Source organism: Leopardus geoffroyi, chromosome B2, assembly GCF_018350155.1.
Source record: "Leopardus geoffroyi isolate Oge1 chromosome B2, O.geoffroyi_Oge1_pat1.0, whole genome shotgun sequence".
NCBI lineage: Eukaryota > Metazoa > Chordata > Mammalia > Carnivora > Felidae > Leopardus > Leopardus geoffroyi.
Window position 1 is genome coordinate 128,466,044 of NC_059332.1, and position 23,007 is coordinate 128,489,050.

The 23,007-nt window shown below is 36.6% G+C and overlaps 1 protein-coding gene across 6 annotated transcripts in view; it reads left to right on the forward strand.

The window, feature by feature from the left end:
• Positions 1-23,007, forward strand: part of ADGRG6 (adhesion G protein-coupled receptor G6) — a 141,847-nt gene that overhangs the window by 60,270 nt on the left and 58,570 nt on the right. For 4 of the 6 annotated variants that reach the window (XM_045499838.1, XM_045499841.1, XM_045499843.1 and 1 more), the window contains exons 3-6: positions 5,768-6,109; positions 10,205-10,828; positions 18,966-19,034; positions 21,268-21,351. In XM_045499838.1, the coding sequence (XP_045355794.1) occupies positions 5,768-6,109; positions 10,205-10,828; positions 18,966-19,034; positions 21,268-21,351 (1,119 nt within the window). The remainder of the gene's footprint in view (positions 1-5,767; positions 6,110-10,204; positions 10,829-18,965; positions 19,035-21,267; positions 21,352-23,007) is intronic. The other 2 variants (XM_045499842.1, XM_045499844.1) reach the window with 1 other exon arrangement.

Genomic DNA, 23,007 nt, shown 5'->3' on the forward strand with positions numbered 1-23,007 from the left:
AAGGATTCAACCACTGGTTAAGAGAGAACAGTTTCCCATGAACATGTGTGTGGGTGTGTGTGCATATGCATGCACATGTGCTTGTGTGTTTAATCCTCTTGCAAGGGAGATATAGCTACATAATAAAGTGAATCTGGAAGCATTTCCATCATTTCACTCATTGGTTCAGAAAATATTACCTTTCAGGGTTACGTATGGAATGTTCTTAATGCTCCAGTGGTTATGGAAAGGCAAGACTTGAAGTTTAAACATGAACAATACTATAGAAGATAGAAATGTATCTGAAGGTGTGGTGCGTATGAATCGCTTTGAAGATTCAAAAAAAAGTTGTCAAGCTTATTGGTGCTTCATCAAGGAACTTTCAACTTCTTGTTAATTTTCTAGCCATATCAGACTTAACTGATTCAAGTAAAATGGTACCCTTTTGAACTAATGTGCAGGTCATTGCGATAGCTTCATATTCGTGGTGCCTCCAAAGAATGTTTTGAGGCTGAAACATCACAGTGGGAAATCAAACCATTTTCTGGTTAGCTCTGGGGAAACCAGTATTTTAGGAGGACTTTGGGAGTGAATTGATATCCTTGCTTGGCTGCTGGAAATTCCAGCAGGAGATTGGAATGACCAGTGTAACCCTGGTTTAGGAGGGATCCTCCCGTCCATGGAAATGCTGTCTTTGAGTGTAGGGTTTGCAGAGGCGGGGTGGGGCAGGCTGGGGAGGGGGAGCTTGCCAAGTGTGTCACATTGACAGAAACGCAGATGTCACAGCCAGACTGCCTTCAGATTTTCTGCTGTCCTGAAAAAATATGCACAGAGGCCTGAAATCACTTAAATTTAAACACTTCACTTTAATGACTGTGTATTATGTATAGTTTTGTATATTATCAGTCAATCAATATATGCCAGCATCTAAAGTATTATTTCTATTTGACATTTTAGCAGCGTTACATCTGGCAGCATTTTACTTGATCTGGAGCAATCCTGTGTGGCTCTTCCTGGCTTTGTGAAGGGTTAGGCATTAGAACCGATCCTGGAATTCTCAGTGGTTGGCCTTTACACGTCATCTTCAGAAACCACCACGGCTACTAAATATTTTAAACCTTTTTAAGCAACTAATAACCTTTATTCATTAGAATGTAATTTATTCACATAGATAATTCAAACAATGACTCCAGATGGATACAAACTGAACAGGCGACTTAAAGCATCATTTTCTGGAGATGATTTTCACCAGCTAGGTTTTCCAGCAAATTCATCAGCTTCAGTTTTATACGCATTCAAATAAAAAAAAATAAGATTTAAGTGTATGCATTTTGTTCACCACTTAACACAGTATAGGAAAACCAGTTATCCCATCTATAGATCTGTGTTGAAAGCAGCTAAAATGAATTTCTTTTAATTTATCTTTTGGAGACGGATACTCCTGCCTTAAATTTTAAAGAACATACTATTTGAGTTACAGGCAAGTACTTGAAACCAGGTTGGAGTAAGAATCCAAATCTCTGAGATTAAAAAAAAAACAAAAAAAAAACAAAAAAAAAAACAGCAGAACAAAAGATAACGATTATTAAATCTGGATCTAAATGTTCTTTATAAATCGAAATAGGCTTTGGCATGACTGGGAGGTTTTCAATCTTAGATTGGAATTTCTTTGAAGAATAAAGTTTTGCAAAATAGGGGAAGTAAGCGTAAGTAAATTCTTGCTAAACCTTTGCAGGCATAGGCAAGAGCTAGGGGACGTATTTGGTTTGTTGTTTAGATTACTGGAAAACTTTGCTTGTATAAATTTATAGGTGTGAATATGTTACTGTATCCGTCGTTGAAAACCATTTGAGCCAGATATTTTGAGTTGAGTATTGTTTAGAAAATATGTTAACTGTGGTTTTACCAAGACCTCATTCAGTGGCTACTTTAGGAGCCATCTTTTTAAGTAGGTGTGCCTTTAATTTTTTTTGTTTGTTTGTTTAACATTTATTTATTTTTGAGCGACATAGAGAGAGCACAAGCAGGGGAGGGGCAGAGAGAGAGAGAGAGAGACACAGAATCTGAAGCAGGCTCCAGGCTGTGAGCTGTCAGCACAGAGCCTAACATGGGGCTCGAACCCATGACCTGTGAGATCATGACCTGAGTGAAGCTGGCCATTTAACCGACTGAGCCACCCAGGCACCCCTTACTTAAGTAGCTATGCCTTTATTATTTTTTTTTTCAACGTTTATTTATTTTTGGGACAGAGAGAGACAGAGCATGAATGGGGGAGGCGCAGAGAGAGAGGGAGACACAGAATCGGAAACAGGCTCCAGGCTCCGAGCCATCAGCCCAGAGCCCGACGCGGGGCTCGAACTCACGGACCGCGAGATCGTGACCTGGCTGAAGTCGGACGCTTAACCGACTGCGCCACCCAGGCGCCCCAAGTAACTATGCCTTTAAGAGAGAACTAATTAATCTCTTTAAAAAAAATATTTATTTTGAGAGAGAGAGAGAGGGAGAGAGCGTGCAAGCATGGGCAGGGGAGGGGCAGAGAAAGGGAGAGAGACAAAATCCCACACCCGCTCTGCACTGTCAACACAGAGCCCATTGCTGGGCTCGATCCCATGAACCGTGAATCATGATCTGTGCTGAAATCAAGAGTCAGATGCTTAACTGACTGAGTCACCCAGGCATCCCGAGAGAGAACAAATTAATTTCTTAATGAACTAGTTCATTGTATAGGAATCAATTAATCGTGACATATGATTGCTCTAAATGGGCAAATTCAAATCACCATATTTTAGACTACCTAGTATTCTTTACTAAAATATTTCAAAATTACTTTCTTAAGATATATTGGTATCAGGGTGATTACACTATGTTTAAGAAATTGCCCATTAGAAAACATTGTCTCTTAAAATAGTACTTGAGCCCACCACTTTGCTGTCTTTTGTTTAGTTGTGGAAACTTTTTTTCCCTAGGAAAACACTAGACTTACATTCAGAAGAGCTGGTTTGAATCTTGGTCCTCTTATCAATTAGATGTGTAACTCTGGGCAAGCTACATAATCTGTATCAGCCTTATTTGTTTCATCTGAAGATAGAGGTGGTATTAATTCCCAGGGTTGTTATGATGTCAGATAGTATATGTGAAAGCCCTTTACCGTGAAGTTATCTATAAATATGATTAACATGATGATACTATACCTAGTTTAACCGATTTTTTCATCCAGCTAAAATAATCTCTATTTAGTAGCACTATCTCTAAATGCTATCTTGCAACTATAGATGAAAATCATACAGAAGAATGCTGTAAATGTTTTTTTTTTTTTTAATAGATATTATGGGTGTCTTCCCTTTCTCTTTTTCATCCTAAAGAGGGCCTAAGGGAAAAAGAGATTCTATTAAAGTGGAGTGCTGGGTTTTTTTCTTCCTCTCTTAAATTATTGATGCACAGATTCTGTGTTACAGTAATGATTAATAATAGTTAACATTTATATAGTGCTGACTGTGTGGCTCCAAGGACCTTGCATTAACGTATCTAATCCTCTCAATAACCTTGGGAGGTAGGTGCTTTTATTGTTGTGTGAAGACAGTGAAACTGAGGAGATTAACTTGTTGGAGATTACAGCATCCATGTGGACAGATTGAACTTTCCTATACCTTTCATTCAGCTCTTAGAGAAGAATTTGACCAAAAATATGTACATCAGGCTAAAGGAATTCATGAACAGTAGTTGGGTTTTGGATGTAGTGGATAGCATTTTATTTTGGATAAATGCTGTTGTTTCATGCATGTTGAGATGACACAGAGATTGTATCTTATTTTCTTTTCTCTTTTTCTTTTTTAATCTTCAGTGGCTTTTACTGGATACATTCCTGTTAACCTATTAGGATTATTTCTCTCTCTTGAGCCCAAGGTACAGTAACAGGAAGCTAAAGTGTCAGGCCCAGTGTTCTCAGTCCTATACTATGAGTGAAATAACTGGAAGAAAGAGCCCTAAAGCCCCATCCAAAGAGATATTCCAGAGTTCATGCATGCTGTCTTTTTCTGACTTAGACTTTGGCTTATACCGTACTTCATCCTTCTTTAATTGAGACATGTTTCCATTGATTTAAGTTATTCATTTATTTGTTCATAAATTTAACAAATTTTATTGAAAGTCTTCCATGCAGCAGGGATGCTGTGAGGTCCTGAGGAGTAAGATAGTGAGTATAACAGTACATCCTCTGCTTGTTGGGCTCAGAGAAGCCGACAAGAAGCAAATAATGTCACAAGTGGAAGTAATACACTGCTCTGATTAAAGCTACAAAGGAGACGAATGTGGTGGCTCGAGGATGGATGAGAGAAGGCATTTGGCCAACACTTAGTGATCATAAATTGTTTTCCTCTGTCTTCAGCCCTGTACAAGACAATGGAGACCCAGGGAGGAAAAGCAGAGGGAGGGCAAGTTAGAAAGAATTGATGGGGAACAGAGTTGTCAAGGATACAGCACATAACACAAGGTGGCCACAGGGGAAAGAAAAAAGAAAAACCTAACTTGAGCAGTGTAGTATATCTGATAAGTCCTTGTTTCTTTCACTGAATCATGGAAGAATAAGCAGTATTTGTAGTAACTACCATGTTCAAGAAAAGTTATTGCATATTTTATTCAACCCAGTAAAAGAGGGAGGAGTACAATACATTTAGAGTGATTTCCATTAACATGGCCAAAGTATTTTACTGTTTGAAAGTGTAAATGTCAGTTTTATGGCACTTTATTTATCCAGAATGTTGAATACATGAAATTACCACCTACATTTATACAACTATAGAAAGAAACGTGAATATTAATTGCAAAAGCATGACTAGATAGAAAGACAGTAGACCTTGGTTTCTGGTTCCAACTGGTGATTATGGCCTGGAGAGCTAATAGTTGAGAAATAAGTGATTTCTTTACTTTTCTTCCTACCTCATATTACCTTCTGTCATTATATTGTATTATTTATTTGGGCCCAAAACTGAATTGTAAGAATCATTCTGGCATAGACTTTGTCTTTCTTGTTGACTAATCTATACTATTTAGAATAGTGCCATATAACAGGCACTCAATTATTATTCACTGAATGAATGAGAGATAATCACACAAGTATATATATATAACAACTGTAATGAACAAATGAAACAAGTGAAAGTATTTTCAAAACTATAAATATTCCACACATGCAAGGTGATGGCTATTTATTTGAATTTTAGAAAAAAATACAATCTGCCCGAAGATAACTTGTTTGCTTGTTTATTTTGTATTGGTAGCTTTCTCTTTAAACATGTATTTCCTAAGTATTTATCTTCCCTTATATCTATGGTTATAATATTGACTTCTACCTTTGCGTTTCTATAACTCCTTCCACCCTCGTTCAATTACTCTCTAGAGTAGAAATTCTTAACCTGGGCCAGTGCACCTTTGGGAAATCCATTGTTGCCTCTTGAGGCCTCATATACTCCCTAAAACAATGTACTGGCTTTCATGTGTTTTACTAGAAAGAGTTCCTGTAACTTTTATCAGATTCTTAGAGTATATGACCCTCCCTCCCTGCCAAGTTTAAGAATCATTGCTCTAAAACTTTGTATTTTTCTTTTACTTTTTTGTTCCTTTCTTGCTTTTTCTCCTTGAGATGGCTTCATTCTCCTTTTATTTTTCATGGTTATATTTTGGTATTTTAAAATGTTTACTATTTGATTGTCCCCAGTGTGTGGTATTCTTGGTTTATTGTATGCCTCTAATCCCCACCCTTGTCTCTGTTTCTCTTTTGTCTGGCCAACAGTGTGGGGCTGTGCCAACTGCAGAGTCGTCCTATCCAACCCTTCTGGGACATTTACTTCTCCGTGCTATCCTAACGACTATCCTAACAGCCAGGCTTGCATGTGGACCCTGCGAGCCCCCACCGGCTATATCATTCAGATAACGTTTACTGATTTCGACATTGAAGAAGCTCCCAATTGCATTTATGACTCATTATCCCTTGATAATGGAGAGAGCCAGACTAAATTTTGCGGAGCAACTGCCAAAGGCCTATCGTTTAACTCCAGTGCGAATGAGATGCATGTGTCCTTTTCAAGTGACTTTAGCATCCAGAAGAAAGGCTTCAATGCCAGCTACATCAGAGGTATGTAAACCAAAGACGACGCCAACCTTCTGCTTTCATTTAGCATGTTCTACAATAAACACAAGGACCAGAAGACAAGAGTTATGCTCTTTTATGTGAATGTGAATGATTAGGATTAGAATTTAAGGGCAAGAATCTGTTAATATCCTTCAGCATTCTCGTTAGCAATATATAGTTAGCAGATCCAAAATCTGGTTACAGTAGAGCTGAATTCTTTTATATTGTTTATATGCAGAGCATTTAAAGGCTGCTTGGAAGATATTGTAGATATTCCACAGCTAATAATTAAAAGCTGTACTTCTAACATCACTGAACATTTAAATTTTCCTATTCAGAAATCATTTTATTTTAGGCTTTTAAGATGCTGCCCTTTTAAGGAACTATGCTACGGAACAAATATAAAAAATTAGCATATAAATTAAAGTTAGTTATTTATAACAAGCTAATGAACAACATAGCCTGAGGAAAACACCTTAAAAATTTCTTTCTTTTTTTTTTTTTAGTTGCTTAAAAATTTTTTAAATTGTGGTAAAATACATATAACATAAAATTTATTATCGTAAAACAGTTTTAGGTGCACAAGTCCATAGTGGTAAGCATATTCATACTGTTCTGCAACAAAGCCACAGAACTTTTTCATCTTGCAAAATGGAAACTCTATCCATAGAACAGCAACATCTCGTTTCCTCCACCCCCAGCCCTTGACAAACACTATACTTTCTGCTTAAGGGTTTGAATGCCCTAGACTATAAGGGGAATCATATAGTATTTGTCTTTTTGCGACTGGATTATGTCACTTAGGATAATGTCTTCAAAGTTCATCTATGTTGTACCATAAGTCAAGTTTTCTGTCCAGTCTAGGGCTGAATAATATTCCCTTGTATGTACATACCACAATATCTTTATACATTTATCCATTGAGGGATGCTTGGATTGCTTCCACCTGTTGGCTATTGTGAATAAAGCTGCTACGAACATAGGTATACAAATATCTCTTCAGGGGGTACCTGGAAAGCTTAGTTGGTTAAGCTTCTGACTTCGGCTCAGGTCATGATCTCACAACTTGTGAGTTCGAGCCCCGCACTGGGCTGTGTGCTGACGGCTCAGAGCCTGGAGCCTGCTTCGGATTCTGTGTCTCTGTCTCTCTGTCTTTCTCTGCCTCTCCCCTATTTGTGTTCTGTCTCTCTCTCTCTCTCAAAAATAAGTAAACATTAAAAAATTATCTCTTCAGGACCCTTCCTCAGTATTTTTGGATATAGCCAGAAATGGAATTTCAAGATTATATGGTAACTGTAATCTTAATTTTTTAAGGAACCCTCTTACCGTTTTTTTAATGAACCAACTGCAGTGGCTGCACCGTTTTACTTTCCCACCAGCAGTGCACAGAATTTACAACTTCTTCACATCCTTGACAGCACTTGTTATTTTCTGTTTTGTTTTTGTTTTTTTGTATGTTTGTTTTTTATTTATTTTTTAACTTGTTTTATTTTTTTAAATTTATATCCAAATTAGTTAGCATATAGTGCAACGATTTCAGGAGTAGATTCCTTAGTGCCCCTTACCCATTTAGCCCATCTCCCCTCCCACAACCCCTCCAGCAACCCTCGGTTTGTTCTCCATATTTATGAGTCTCTTCTGTTTTGTCCCTCTCCCTGTTTTTATATTATTTTTGTTTCCCTTTCTTTATGTTCATCTGTTTTGTCTCTTGAAGTCCTCATATGAATGAAGTCATATGATTTTTGTTTTTCTCTTACTAATTTCACTTAGCATAATACCCTCCAGTTCCATCCACGTAGTTGCAAATGGTGAGATTTCATTCTTTTTGATTGCCAAGTAATACTCCATTGTATATAAATACCACATCTTTATCCATTCATCCATCGATGGACATTTGGGCTCTTTCCATACTTTGGCTATTGTTGATAGTGCTGCTGTGAACATGGGGGTGCATGTGTCCCTTCGAAACAGCACATCTGTACCCCGTGGATAAATGCCTAGTAGTGCAATTGATGGGTCATAGGGTAGTTTTATTTTTAGTTTTTTGAGGAACCTCCATACTGTTTTCCAGAGTGGCTACACCATCTTGCATTCCCAGCACCTTAAAAATTTCTAATGAAAGGAAAAAATATATTTCTATCAAATGTATTTCCCAGATTCTGGCATATCATAACGTTTGAATAATCTTGGTCTCTCTAAAGCCTCTCTTTACTTAAGGAAAATTCAGGATTCAAGACTAGCTTCTTAAATAAATATGAAAGTATGAAAGAAAGAACAAAAGGGGCGCCTGGATGGCGCAGTCGGTTAAGCGTCCGACTTCAGCCAGGTCACGATCTCGCAGCCCGTGAGTTCGAGCCCCGCGTCAGGCTCTGGGCTGATGGCTCAGAGCCTGGAGCCTGTTTCCAATTCTGTGTCTCCCTCTCTCTCTGCCCCTCCCCCGTTCATGCTCTGTCTCTCTCTGTCCCAAAAATAAATAAACGTTGAAAAAAAAAAAATTAAAAAAAAAAAAAAAAGAAAGAAAGAACAAAAAAGAAAGGCACCATTATGAAAATGACTGACCCTCATTATTATAAACTTGGGTTTTGGTGGTAGAGTTATTTACTGTTTGTGAGTCATAATCACAAATGTGATTCACATTAGGTGTGTGTGTGGTTAATTGGAAAACATGTGCTTTAATTTTTCAAATAATGTTTTCAAAATTATAAAACCCTACAGGAAATTAGAAAAAAAAAAGAAGCAAGTTAGAATTATCCATACATCTGTCATCTAGCCATAACTACTAATAAAACATTGATGGACATATTTCTTTCCAGCCCTTTAAACAATACATGTCATATACTGGGTTCATATTACGTAAGTATCCCTTTGGGTAAATAGACCTATAAAGTGCTTTATATTTAAAAAGTAGACTGAAATCCACAATTCTATTAAACTCCATCATGCAGTTTTTACTAGAATATTTACATGAAAATGATGCCTTTACCATAGACCTATATTAAAATCTATTCAATCTAGCATTCCTTGAAGCCAGCATTAAAGAGAATTTTTGAGGAGAGCTACTTCTGTCTCAAACCGGTACATGTTTCACAGTGTCTATTATATTAACATAGGGTGAAATCCATTGTATTACTTAATAATTTCACATGTGTCACAGAAGGACTAGGCTAACGCATTTTATTTTGAATATATTATGCAGATGGTAATAATCATTATTAGTAATCAGTAACGTTAGTAATCAGTCCTAGCTCTATACTGACTATAGCAGGCACTGTTCTAGTGCTTTCCAGGTATTATTTGATTCCTATTGACCACGTGTGCAATAGGTGTCACCGTCCTTCGTTTTATGGATGAGGAGAAGAAGGTAGAGAGAGGTGGAGTAACGTGTCCAAGGTCACATTGCATTTTGTGGAGGAGCTGGGATTGGAGGTGGCTGTGTCGCCCTTTTTACCTCTGCCCCTTGCCGTCCCTCACAAAGGAACTCAAATACCCAGCTGTAAAGGAAATATAGCTTAAAATTCCATTTTTATTTTTACTTTTTTACTAGACTGCCTCTCCTTCATAGAATTATCTTTACCTTTGCTCCTGAAATAGCCTGGTGATTGGGAAAATGAATAGGATATGGGGTCTCTGAAGGGGAGAGGGTAGCAGAGGACGGTTTGGGAAGAGTAAAAGGCAATTGTTAATGAAAAAAAGAACTATTAGCTATTACGTTTAGAAATTATTTGAAAACTAATATATTTTTGAAAATTTTAATGTATAAACAGCTTTCCTGAAACAGTAGTTTCCTGAATTTGGGTTTTTGGGATTTTCTTTTTCAGTTCAGGGATTAAAAAAAGATACTTATCAACTGGGTTGGCTATAACTCAGAAGTTTTGCTGTGAGATCCCACATACTCTAACGATTAGAGTTAATATGGATGGGATTACATGTAGTTTTACTGATACAAGGTAATGGGTTTGTGACAGTCATGAAGGAGGTGTGAGGCAAAAGTCAGTTGATCCAGAGTGGTGGGGGTGGGAGGGCATATCAGATGTTTTGCGTCTCATTAGTTCATATTTGACGTTAATACATTTTATGTGTTATTATGCTTTGTCCTAGTTGCTGTGTCCTTAAGGAACCAGAAGGTCATTTTACCACAGACACTAGACAGTTATCAGGTATCTGTTGCCAAAAGTGTCTCTATTCCAGAGCTCAGCGCTTTCACTCTCTGCTTTGAAGCAACCAAAATTGGCAAGGAAGACCATGAATGGACAGCCTTCTCCTACTCAAATGCGTCCTCCACACAGCTACTCGGTTTTGGAAAGGCCAAGAGTGGTTACTTTCTTTCTATTTCTGGCTCAAAATGCTTCCTAAACAGTGTGTTACCTGTAAAGGATAAAGAAGACATTTTCACAGAAAGCTTTGAGCAGCTCTGCATCACTTGGAATAATTCTCTGGGCTTTATTGGTGTAAATTTCAAAAGAAACTATGAAGCAGTTCCCTGCGATTCTACCATTAATAAAGTGATTCCTGGAAATGGGAAATTGCTGTTAGGCTCCATTCACAATGAGATTGCCTCTCTAAAAGGGGACATTTATAACTTTCGACTTTGGAATTTTACCATGAATTCCAAAATCCTCTCTAACCTCAGCTGTAATGTGAAAGGGAATGTGGTCGACTGGCAAAATGACTTCTGGAATATCCCAACCCTAGCTCTGAAAGCAGAAAGCAACCTAAGCTGTGGTAAGTCTGGGCATATTCACACTTTGTTTTTTAAAGCATTGTTCTATGGATGTTGGTCAACAAGAAATTATACATAAACACACACACACCATATATATATATATATATATATGTAGTTGTCATTAATGAGCTTTATTTTTTTAATGTTTATTTTTGAGAGACAGAGTATGAATGAGGGAGAGGCAAAGAGAGAGGAAGACACAGAATCCAAAGCAGGCTCCAGGCTCTGAGCTGTCAGCACAGAGCCCGATGTGGAGCTCGAACTCACAGACTGCAAGATGATGACCTGAGCTGAAGTCGGATGCCCAACTGCTGAGCCACCCAGGTGCCCCTGAGCTTTTTAATTTCTAAAATTTTGTATGCTCAGCCATACACAGCATACATTTGATTACAAACCATATTTATTCAATCAAAGCTTTTGGTCCTACCATATTAAAGTTTTCCTTATGTCATAAAATGTCACACAGTTTATCACTGATGTAACAAGAGTGGTAACTAGGACACCTCAAATAGAAATGTTTGCACCAGGACTGAAATAAAAGAAATTAGTAAGTGATTGTTTTTAATCACAAAGATATCGTGAAAAGTTGATCTTTATGACATTTCTAGTACCTTATTTAAATAAACAACCACCACCTAAAAGAATGCTGTTTACTCAGCCAGGGTAAAATACCAAAGATATCCCTTTTATGGAAAAATCTTTGATAATCAGGAATTATCAATTTTTTCTTTGAGCTTTTTTTCTGTTTGAAAATGACTATTTGTCATCTGTTGCCCTTTATGGTTGCTCTTTGAGAGACTTAAATGTGATATTACTGGAAGTAGCTAAATGCAAAATATTTAGGAAAATAATTCTATATAGCAACATTATATTAAAATAGACTGCTATCAAACATTCTTTATGTGCATGAGTTAATTTTAGAAATCATTATTTTATTACAAGACTGATTAAAATACAAAAGTAGAAGTTTCATTATCACTTTTGAATGTCATATGACAAAATTGTTGATAATAGATACTTTTTAGTCACAGAGATAACTTTCCTTAAAAGAGGAAAGAAGTGGGGGTGGCCTGGGTGGCTCAGTTGGTTGGGCATCCAACTTCAGCTCAGGTCATGATCTCGCAGTTTGGGAGTTTGAGCCCTGCATCGGCTCTGTGCTGACAGCTCAGAGCCTGGAGCCTGCTTTGGATTCTGTGTCTACCTCCCTGTCTGCCCCTCCTCCGCTTATGCTCTGTCTCTCTCTGTCTCTCTGACTCTCTCTCAGAAATAAACATTAAAAAAAATTTTTTTTTACAGAGAGGGGGAGAATAAGGGGTCTAATATTAAAAAGAAATTCTCATGTGACTTTGGAGGGGATTTTACCAGAAATACATTCCCGATAATTTGAACAAAGTGGGACCCATTTGAAGATCTGGGACCACCTCCCCAGTTTGCGACCGGTGTGTATCCTTCTGCTCTAGGGAATTCTTGTCCCCTAACCCTCAGGGTAAGTCATTCATTGCTCTGTGTGGTCCATGGTGCGTCTGCAAATGGTGGGAGGCTATTAAGTGATGTCACTGGAGAGATATCTCCTTGTGAGTTGTTGGACAGAGGGTAAACCACAACCGTGTTCCAGAAGAAGACCGAAGAAGTTTGTAAAGGAGCTAATGGTGTTCCTCAGCATCCCCTCAGTCTGCTTAGCTACAGAGGATGTTCAGGGACTCCTGAGAAGTCTTTCACTCGGTGAGGAAATGGAGAAGATCAAGTGTGTGGGTTTGGTGTGAGATGGTGAGCAGTGAGAAGGCAGTGATGTTCTTCCTTCATCCAGGGTGATTCTCTTTACTCCAGGGACCTGTTTTCACCATAGCCCATTAAAAAGTCATGATACAGACCATTTAATAGTTGCCTTTCTATGGGGTTATGTTTGAGGACTGTGGCAACCAAAAAAAATGTTTGAGTAGATATATTAATAATTGCTTATACTTAAGTTATACGCTTAATTTGAATATTCAGTACATATTATGTACTAGGTACTGTTTTAAGGTCTTTACACATATTAACTGTTTTCTACAACACAGATCCCATGATGTGGGTTTTATTACCAACCCCATTTTGCAGACGAGAAATCTGAGGCACAAAGAAATTAAGTAATTTATGCAGTGTTACTTCATTAATTAGTGGCCACGCCAGGAAGTGAACTCAAAAAGTTAGGTTTTAGAGCTGTGCTCTCTTATAAGTGTAAATTAGACTGTCTTTTGGAAAATGCAGCACTAGAAGGTGAGCCACACTAGAGTAGGTGAGCTGCTTCTTGCCTGGATGAGGAGTATGATGGTTCAGGTGTGATCGGTGGGAAAACACTAGCTTTCCAGGATATGAACACTGTATTTGTTTATTGGGTTTTTTTAGACATTTATTCTTTTTTTTTTTTTTTTTTTTGAGAGACAGAGACAGTATGAGCGGTCAAGGACAGAGAGAGAGGGAGACACAGAATCCGAGGCAGGCTCCAGGCTCTGAGCTGTCAGCACAGAGCCCGATGTGGGGCTTGAACCCACGAACAGTGAGATCATGACCTGAGCCGAAGTCAGAAACTTAACTGACTGAGCCACCCAGGCACCCCAACATTGTATTTGTTTTAAGCAAAATTAATAAGATTTCTTTCCTGTGTTGCTTCTTGGGTACATTAGTATGATAAAATGTGAAGGATATACATGGATTCCTAAGCTTCTGTAAGAAATCCTCTAGACCAGAGGTTGGCAAACTAGGAAAGTTTTATTGCAACCCAACCATGCCTAAGAGGTTTTGTATTGTCTAAGGCTGCCTCTGGGCCACAGTGACAGAGTTGGTGATTGTGAGAGACAGAAACATGGCCCGCCATCCTAAAATTTTTCTGTCTGGCCCTTTAAGAGAAACTTTGCCCATCCTTAAAACTAGTCCAAAGAATCATGAGGGTCCAAGTTTCTGAAGCACATACTTGGGATGACACTGGAAAAGATCTGCTAGATCTCCTGGCCCACATGTAGTTAAACCAGCCACTTATGGGCTCATTTAGCCTTCAGACATTGATGATGGCAGTGGCCTTTACCTGTTATCCTTTATTTGTAATTTTTCCACATAATGCTTTTAAACAATGATTTATTACCAACATTAAAAAATTAGACTTGAAATAAAGATAAATTTTTGGATTCTCTGGCAAACAAGAAACTAAACCTGGGTTAGTATTGGTGCCTGGCCAACACAGCTGGGGGGAAGTGGTATCTGCTTCTTACAGAGGGAGAGGACTTCTCAACCCTTACCATTCTTTGTATTCTTTCCACGCCAACTCCCTTCCATCTTTAGATGGCCTTCTGGCCCCAGTAGGCATTTCTGCTTGGGAATCCCAACTTAAACTAGTCTCTTCACTTAATATAAGGCAGGAAACTGAATTTTTTTTTAAAAAAGTGGCCAAGGCAGTTGGTGAGCTAAAATGTAGATCTCCTCTCTCCCTTCCCCAGGATTCATTTATGGATATTCTTCAACACTGTCTTTACAACTCCTTTCCCAAGGCTTAGGATTACTGGAATGCATCAAACACATGCTTGGGTAACTTAGCCATCTGTAAGTTTTCAAAATGATTTCATTGAAAGAGCACAAGTTACAGAATCCATGTATTTGAATTCCTTTAATTTTTATGGTGGTCCTCTTGACATTCCATGATGATGCAAACACCCCATGCCATGGATTCAGATATCCTGGGCTGTGTTTCAGGAGTCATAACGGGAGAGGGAGTTTCCCACTGCTCAGTCATCAGCTTTGGGAGTTGAAGAACCCAAGTCACTTATTAACTGACAGGAAATACCTGTCACAGAGATCATATCTAAGCTTGTTAGCTATGCAGAACTTCAACACATAAAAAAGTTTGCTCTATTAACATTTTAACCTTTCTTTCTTTTCTTTTTTTTTTCCTGGAACATTTTGGCTTGCTCTTTATGGTAACTAATTTCCAAAAACTAATGATCGGTACAGTAACCAATGGGAAAATAGAATTTCATGCCTGACATTCCATTGGACTGACAATATCTGTTAAATATGACCTTTAATTCCAGAATCAACTTGCGGTAGAGGAATGAATAGATTTTCCAAAGGTCTATTGCTGAGTAAATTATAATGTGAAAATACGATGGTAAAATAGAACTGATTCCATCTAACGTTAAAACATTCCGTCATTTGTTTCAAATAGTAAATATCCTAGCCTTCATGTAATCAACGTATAATTAATTAATGTTTCAACAAGTTCAGAATTATACTTTTTTTGTTTTCCTACACTAGCCTCGTTGGGGAATTATACCTTAATTAAGAAATTTTCAGCAGGTCTTTTTTTATTATTAGCATAGTTAATCTTGTCAGCCTTTTCCAGAAGGAAATGCTTTATTTAGCAGTAATTCTTTTTCATTTTATAGCATCATTCTTTTTCTTAGAACAATTTTATTAAGCGTATTCAGTTTTATGACCTCTATGGATAGATGGTTTTCCTAGTGGACTCTTTAATTATAATGGCAAGTATTCGCCTGTGTTATGACTCAGTTTAGATACTGGCTAATGTCCATCAATTTTCACAAAGAACAGACAGTGCCTTCTATACCAGTTTTATTTATTTTACTGATGACTGCTCTTTCCTGAGGAGTGGCACAGTATAACTCTGTGAATAGTCCAAGTTCAAACAAACTACATTTAGTTAATAAGCATTTATTAACCACTTCCATTTATTAACTGCTTGTGGATGGAGAGATAAGACACAATTCTTAAGTACCCAACTTGGTTGTTATTCTTTTCTAGAAATTTTTGGATTGGTACTGATTTTTCTTTTCACTTCCAGCATTTTGCGCTTAATTATCAAGGCTTCATCAACTCTTGGATTCCTACCCTTCCATTTTCAATTATTACGGTTCTGTCTTCCACAGCCATAAAATTCTGACTCATTGTTGGCTCCTTCCTTTCATCTCTAAAAAAAAAAAATTACTGAGTGTAGCATTTTTAGATAACTGAATTATTTTTTAAATAATAAAATAAAGATGAAATTACTTTATCTTTACAAAGGACTTTATTCTTTGAAGATGTCCAAACTCTTTATGAGCATAAATAGCTTCCAGAAATAATGTGTTGTAAATATATTTATGAAAATTTATAAAATTCTATTTAGTAATCCTGCAAAGAGGACTTGAAAGCAATTATTTTTTTTTTCTCAATGTTGCAACTCACTGTGAGGATTTAGTGCTACTGTTATTTGGATTATCATTGTGTAGAATGTCACATGAGCTGTTAGGTGTGCATCAGTCTTTTTTACCACAACTTGTGTAAATAGTGACTCCTTTCAAAGCGGCAGGATTTGGGAAGAACAACAGAGAGAGAAGAAAGATTAATAGCTTTGCAGCTTTTCAGTGATTACGTTCCCCCCCTCCCAGGGAAATTTGGCTCTAAATGTTACAGTTAATATTAAGTAAATACCCTTAAAAACCTTTCTGGTATTCATAAACATCAGTGAACACACATAGGTCACATTTTGAAAATAATTCCTTGATACTAATTATATCATTATCCAGGAATGAGAATTGGTTCTTCTTCCTTAACAATCTGGCCTATAAATATGTTCACCTAGGAAAATTAATTGCGAGAGTAACGTTTTTTATGCAGATGTGCTGAAAATGGAACCAGGTGGGAATAAAGAGTTTGTGTGCCCTTTTTATATTTTAGGTATTTGTTTATGTAATTTGGTATATTTGTAATGGAAGCTTTCATTTATCAGTATAATTTCCTTTTGATTAAATTTGTCACTTGTACTTACACTATTTAGTCTTCAGATTTAGTTTCTGTTGCCATAGTGAATTGTCATAAACCAGTGTTTATTGAGTGTTTTATAATACAGTATCAATTTGCTAAACTGTGAGTACCCAAAAAAGGACAACTGATCAGTTTAAATATTGAGAAATGTTACTTTTTCCCTGACAAGGATGTCACATATTGGAACTTGCTATCATACAGTGAAACTGAGGAAATGTTAAAGAAAATTGTTAAATATCTTGCTCTAAATCATAACTCTTCTGATTTTCTTTCCTCATTTCTACCCTGAGTCCTTCAATATACTGCAGTGGAAGTGTAGTTAGCCTAGAAACTTCTTTCCCACAGCACTGTCTCCTTATCTTTCTTTGTCTTCCAGAGATACTGTATCAGTGCCAGAAGTGGCCTAAGGAACCTTTGACTGCCAGCATTGTGCGTAATCTGAGCAGCACAGGAACTCCATCCAAGGGTCTCTCTCTCTCTGTCTCTCTCTCTTATGTTGCAGTGGCTGACATTTTCTCATTTTGAGTTTTAAAGGTTTTTTTAATTTTCAGAAGTTCCTCACTAAAATATAAGTACCTAACAGAGAAGTGAGACTCTTCAAGAAGGGGGGAGAAGTTGATTGTGATAAGAAAGAATAGTGGACAGAAAATATTGATGGTAAAATCCTACCTGAATCCTGACTAAGGCAAGACTCAACTTCTGCCTCTTCAGATGCCTTTTTCCATAGTCCATTTGTCTAAGTTTTCAATCTTTCAAACTCGCCCTCCCTGTCTCTGCTTCCTTTCATAGCCAACCTTCCTCTTTTTGCATTCACATCTCAAATGGCGGTCATTCGTTCTTCATTCCCACGCTACTGAAACTAATTCCTGTACAGCTACTACCAGAATTCCAATGTAAAGTTAAACGTCTTCTCGGTTTTGATCATTCTTGACCTTTCTAGTATACTTGACACAGCCACGCCCTCTGTGAAATTTCTGTAAAACCACCTTCTACCAGAACTGGTTTTACTTCTCAAATTTAGAGCTCTTTTACTTTTTAAATAGTATGATACTTAAATATAGGAATGTCTATGATTCCATGAAATCTACACTGTAGCTTGAGTCATCCCAGACACGTCTGTAGATTCTGTGGCATAGTTTCTTGGCTAGACCTCTCAACAAAAATGTGTACACCTGCCCACGTATCCAGATGTCACACAGGCACCTCATTTCTCATTACTGGACTTACTGTTCATTCCACCTCACCTAAGTTTTCTTTTAGTATTTCCTCTTTCCTTTTATGAGATCATTATGTACCAATTTCTCAAGCTGGAAACCAGAAAAATGTCCCCTAGTCTATCCCCTAGCCTTCTCCTCCAATTAGTTACCAAATGTTGTACATTCTATCTTCAGATGTCTTGTATCCATCACTTTCTTGCCATCCTCACTGTACTCAAGTCTGAATTATTAATATTATTTACTATTATTGTATCTTCTCTTTTACCTGTCCATGAAGACTCAAAGGCAGTTTCAAATTTAAAATCTAATTTTCTTACTTAGTTTCCTTTCATAGTTTCCTTTAAGAAAGAATTTAAAATGTTATCAACCATTGATGATGCATCTAGAAATTTGTTCAGTAAAGCTTGAGTACCCATCTACTAGGTGTGTGGGATTCACCAATGGAAGACAGAGCCCCACCGTTCATGGGGCCAGCATTCTATAAGGCCCTCCACAAGTATCTGTTACCTATATATCTGATCATTCCTACTCTACTCCAGTAATGCCATGTCACCCAGGTTCCCAGAACTTTTACTAGAAAATCAACTCTAAACTTCTTTCTTGCTGAGGATGTGTCAGTAAAAAAAAGTTTGAAATGAAAAGACACAGAGACCAATTTGAAGTCACAGAAGCATATTTCTGGGATTGCAAATAGCATACGCTGGTGCCTGTGAACCAGAAATATGCATTTTATGAATATTAATGATATCCAAATTCACTTTTGAAACTTACCTTTGATGTTTATATTACCTTATTTATATGAATTTCTAAATCTATTCTATGAAAAGGCCCTGGACTTTTTACACAAACTCTAATGGGCAGGAGCACTTCTCTTCCTTTCATCTGTGAAGTGTCAATAAATGGAGTTACAGATTTTGAGGGAAATGTTGGTAACTTGATTTTACATTTGTGGAAATGAAGACCCGAAGATTGAGAGACTTTCTTGATGTTGGAGTGTTATTGCTGGACACTTCTAGGTCTGCTCCTATTATGCCAACCAGAAGATTCATGGATTTTTTTTTTTCTTGGATAATGCCATTAAATCCGAAATATAGATAACTTGTGTCATCCTTTTGTATTGATCAAGGTTCCTACCTGATCCCACTCCCGGCCACAGAACTAGCCAACTGTGCAGATCTGGGGACCCTCTGCCAAGGTAGGGAGCCAGCGTTGTCCTCTGGACTCTGTGTCCTACTTACTATTTTGGGTAATGTGTTTGAAGTTATTTTGATTATTATCTTAATTTTCACTTGAGAAGCCAAAGCCCAGCAAAACAGAAGAATTTCTGGCTGTGTCTTAGTTGTGTGGGTGCATAGTACATACACTGTGGAGAAAGAATGCATTCACACACTAGATGACCGTATTTCCATAAAGCATGAGGTTTTTTAAATGTGAATGATTATATGCTATTAAACAGGGATTTATTTCATTTTTTTCTCTTTTTATTTTCAAGATTATTGCAAAGTTCCGGTATAAATATAGTAACGCACTATTTTGAAAAAAGTATTCATGTGCGATAAAGAAGGGGATAATTAAGTTAAATATTCAGTTAAGCTTATGACAAGATTATAAGGCAATTTATGGTGTATAATATAACTTAAATATTAAGATGAAAATACTTATATTAAACTAATATTAATGTAATTTTATTATTATAATTCACATTGACTATATTATGGCCAGTATTCCAGTTATATATTATTATTAGATAGTTGCATGCTAATAATATATAATTAAAGTCATGTAAGTTTTGAGATAATAATATAAATATTTTGCTTTAATTTTATCATTGCTCTTCCTAATTACTCATGACCCATTTCATCCATTTGTTCTATTAAATATTTCTTTATGACGTAGCATGTTCTATGTACCACATTAAGAATCATGACAGTGCCTTTGAAAAAGCTGGATCTCTTATTAAGAGAATCGGAGAATGATTCTCCGATTATAGAAGGGGTTATAGAAGGGCTTCAAAGTGGATCAAAACCTCAGCTCTCTTCTTTGGTTCTAGTGTAGGGGTAGATGTAATTCAATATTATCTTTGCTTCTTTTCTGATACATTATTTCTTGATATCATTACTGATGAATAACCTAGAAAAATAAAGTCATTTGAACGACCTATAAAAATAAAGTCATTATGTGGTGTCCACAATTAGCATAGTTTTAAAATAGTTATATAAAATAGAAAGAAACATTAATTGTGCTTAGTTCAAGATCTGAAGGGTTTAAAATTTTTTTCTTTTAATCTGAGACGTCTATCAGACTGATTCCTGAGTCTCTGATGCTGGGCGGGAAAGCCCAGCATTTTCCCCCTCGTGTCCTAAGTGACCAAAAAGCATTTTCATGTTCATTGATGTATTTTGCACTACGATAAATATAGTTGATTGTCTATTATTTTAAAAAATAAATTCTTAAGCATTATTTATTATTTTGAAATGGAAAATCATTTTAGTTAAGGATGTATATTTTGAGTCAAAGAATTTAGCTTTCAGAAGGTAGTCACAATCACTTAAACGTTTTTAAATTTAGGTAATTGTAAACTGAGATATATAAGAAATGGCCATTGTACATACAAATGTACACCTAATACAAGCATACTCCTAAGATAAACTGATATTATTTTACTACATATATAACTCTTTGAGTCTCTTAGAAAGCTATTAAAGCAGTACATAAAGGTTTAATCTTGGAAGTTTTAATAGTATAAAAAGCATAGCTATGACATAATTCATTGAAAATGGCCTCCCTGTAAGGCTTGTCCTTATGAAATTCATTTTATCTGTCAATGTTTAGTAGAGTTACTGAGATCTGTAAATGGTTGATTCTATACATTTATATTCCATATAGTCTATACATTTCATTCTCTTTGTTTTGTTTACATTTATCTTCTCAAGGAGATATACATTTTCTTCTGAGACTTTAGTTCTCTAGCCTCAGCATATCAGGAAGACTAACTTAGTTTAGAAAGCTGACAGGTGAGGTGCAGACTGCCTTCTGCGACCTTCTTTTTTTTTCTTTTTTTTTTTTTTTAATACAAACTTAGGAAATCGAGTTCTAGAAAGATTGAATTAGTAAACCACTACGTGGTCATTAACCTGTTAATGGCAGACCTGGGTCTAGAACCTCGACGTTCTTTCTCCTGTTCCTTTGTGCCAACTCCAGACTCCTGTGCATTCTAATACCAAAGGCCATATGAAGTGATTCTTAATGTGCCATAGGAAGCATTGCTTCATTTTACGCATTATAACCCTAGAGTCTGTTGTAGTTAGTAGCAAGAAATGGTTCCTATTCCTCCTCTATATATTTTCAAGCATTAATTATAGAGTGCTTATCCATATTAACTGTCATTGCTCCTTGCAAAATTACATCTCTCTCATCTTTATTACCAGCTACTGTAGACTCTCCTAGTACTACACCACCCACTGTCACCACTAACATGCCTGTTACTAATAGAATCGATAAACAAAGGAATGGTAAGAAATCATTACCTTTTATATTTGTAGTATGTCTGATGTGATAACAAATTGTATAAGAGTGGGGATACCTAAGAGTCAAACAAAATTTCTGTTTGTGGAATAATTGGGAACATTTGTACATTCGTAAGGTTAGTAAAATAAATCGATGTCCCTTGAATCCCTTGAGTTCCTTTTCCTAATGACCAGTGGAATGACCACATTTCCAGTACTACTCTCATGCACTTTTTGCTAACATTGCTTCCAAAGGAAGCTCTAAGAGAAAGGCACTTAATTAAAAGGAATTAATTTGCTTTATATGAAATATCTGAAAAAATATTCATGGTATTTTGTCAGACTATTCCCTTCACGAAACCAGTTTTTTAAGGAACTTTATAATTTAAAAAAAAACTAATGCCGGTGATGTAATTTCTCACTGAAATCAACTTTTATGTTTAAGCGTTCATGACATTTAGATCAATTTATATGGTAATACGTTGCTGTCTGTTTTTATTTGTTGAAGAATAATGGTTAGAATGTGATTGTGTATCAACTAAGTCCATTTTTGGCTGACAAAATTTCAGTTAAGTGCCAATACTTCTTGACTTTTTTTCCATATATACTTCACTATATATATTATTTGTAATTTGCAAATATGGCAGTTAATAGGATATAAGATACGAGCAGGGAAAATGCCAGGTAACTTGAATTATTATTTAGTCTGCTACCTATATGGACCACATAGCCTTTTGGTAATTCGGAGTAAATAATTTAAGTTTCTTCTAGAAAAGAGAAATTCCAATCAGGTGACCACAGCATTGCCTTGAATACAGTAATATTCTCAAATATGAGCTATTAGAAACAAAGGAATTTTCTCAACCCCAATCATTTCACTTGTGAGGCCAAAACATCTGCAGTATATCACCAAGGACAAAAACCCAGAGAAAAGAAACCCACATAGTTCATTTTTTCTTTGGCTTCGGGGGTTATACCAACTTCCTCTGTAAGGACATTTAAATTGGAAGTATGGAATATTTTACATGAAACATAGATCTAAATTTCACTACAGTTATAAAGACATCGATTCAGGGAAGTGTTTATGGTTTTTCTGGTAGTTACACCAAGGAGATTTATGATGGGGCAGACATTCCAGCAACCCCCAGGAAAAAGCAGCAACAGCTGAAGTTTCCAGTGCACATTTCACATGGACTCCAGCCAGTAGATGGGAATATTATAATTCTAACTAAGTATTTCGCTCTTTGTACGAACATACAAAGAGCCTCTGTGGCATTCTCCCTCCAGGACTGGCACGTCCTCTACTGCCCAAGAACGTTTATATGATGCTTCAGAGTCCTTGACTTTGGTAGAGTGGAGCTGTATTCACTCAGTCATGTCATTTCTGACATTCTTGAAGAGAGCCTTGTTCAGCCGTCTCTCTCTGCGTCATAACCTTCAATGGGGTTTCAACAAAGCAAGCAAATGTTAGAATCAGTTAAAATGCTTTGACTTGAGTACATTAGAGGGAAAAACCTAATTTAGATGATTCTTGATAAAAAACGCAGTCCTAGCATTTAAAAATATTCAAAAGTCATCATGTGGTAGAAATATTCTCAAAATCACGTCCTCCAATCTGTGTACCATCTGAACAATTTTTACCATATATTTAGCCACCTATAC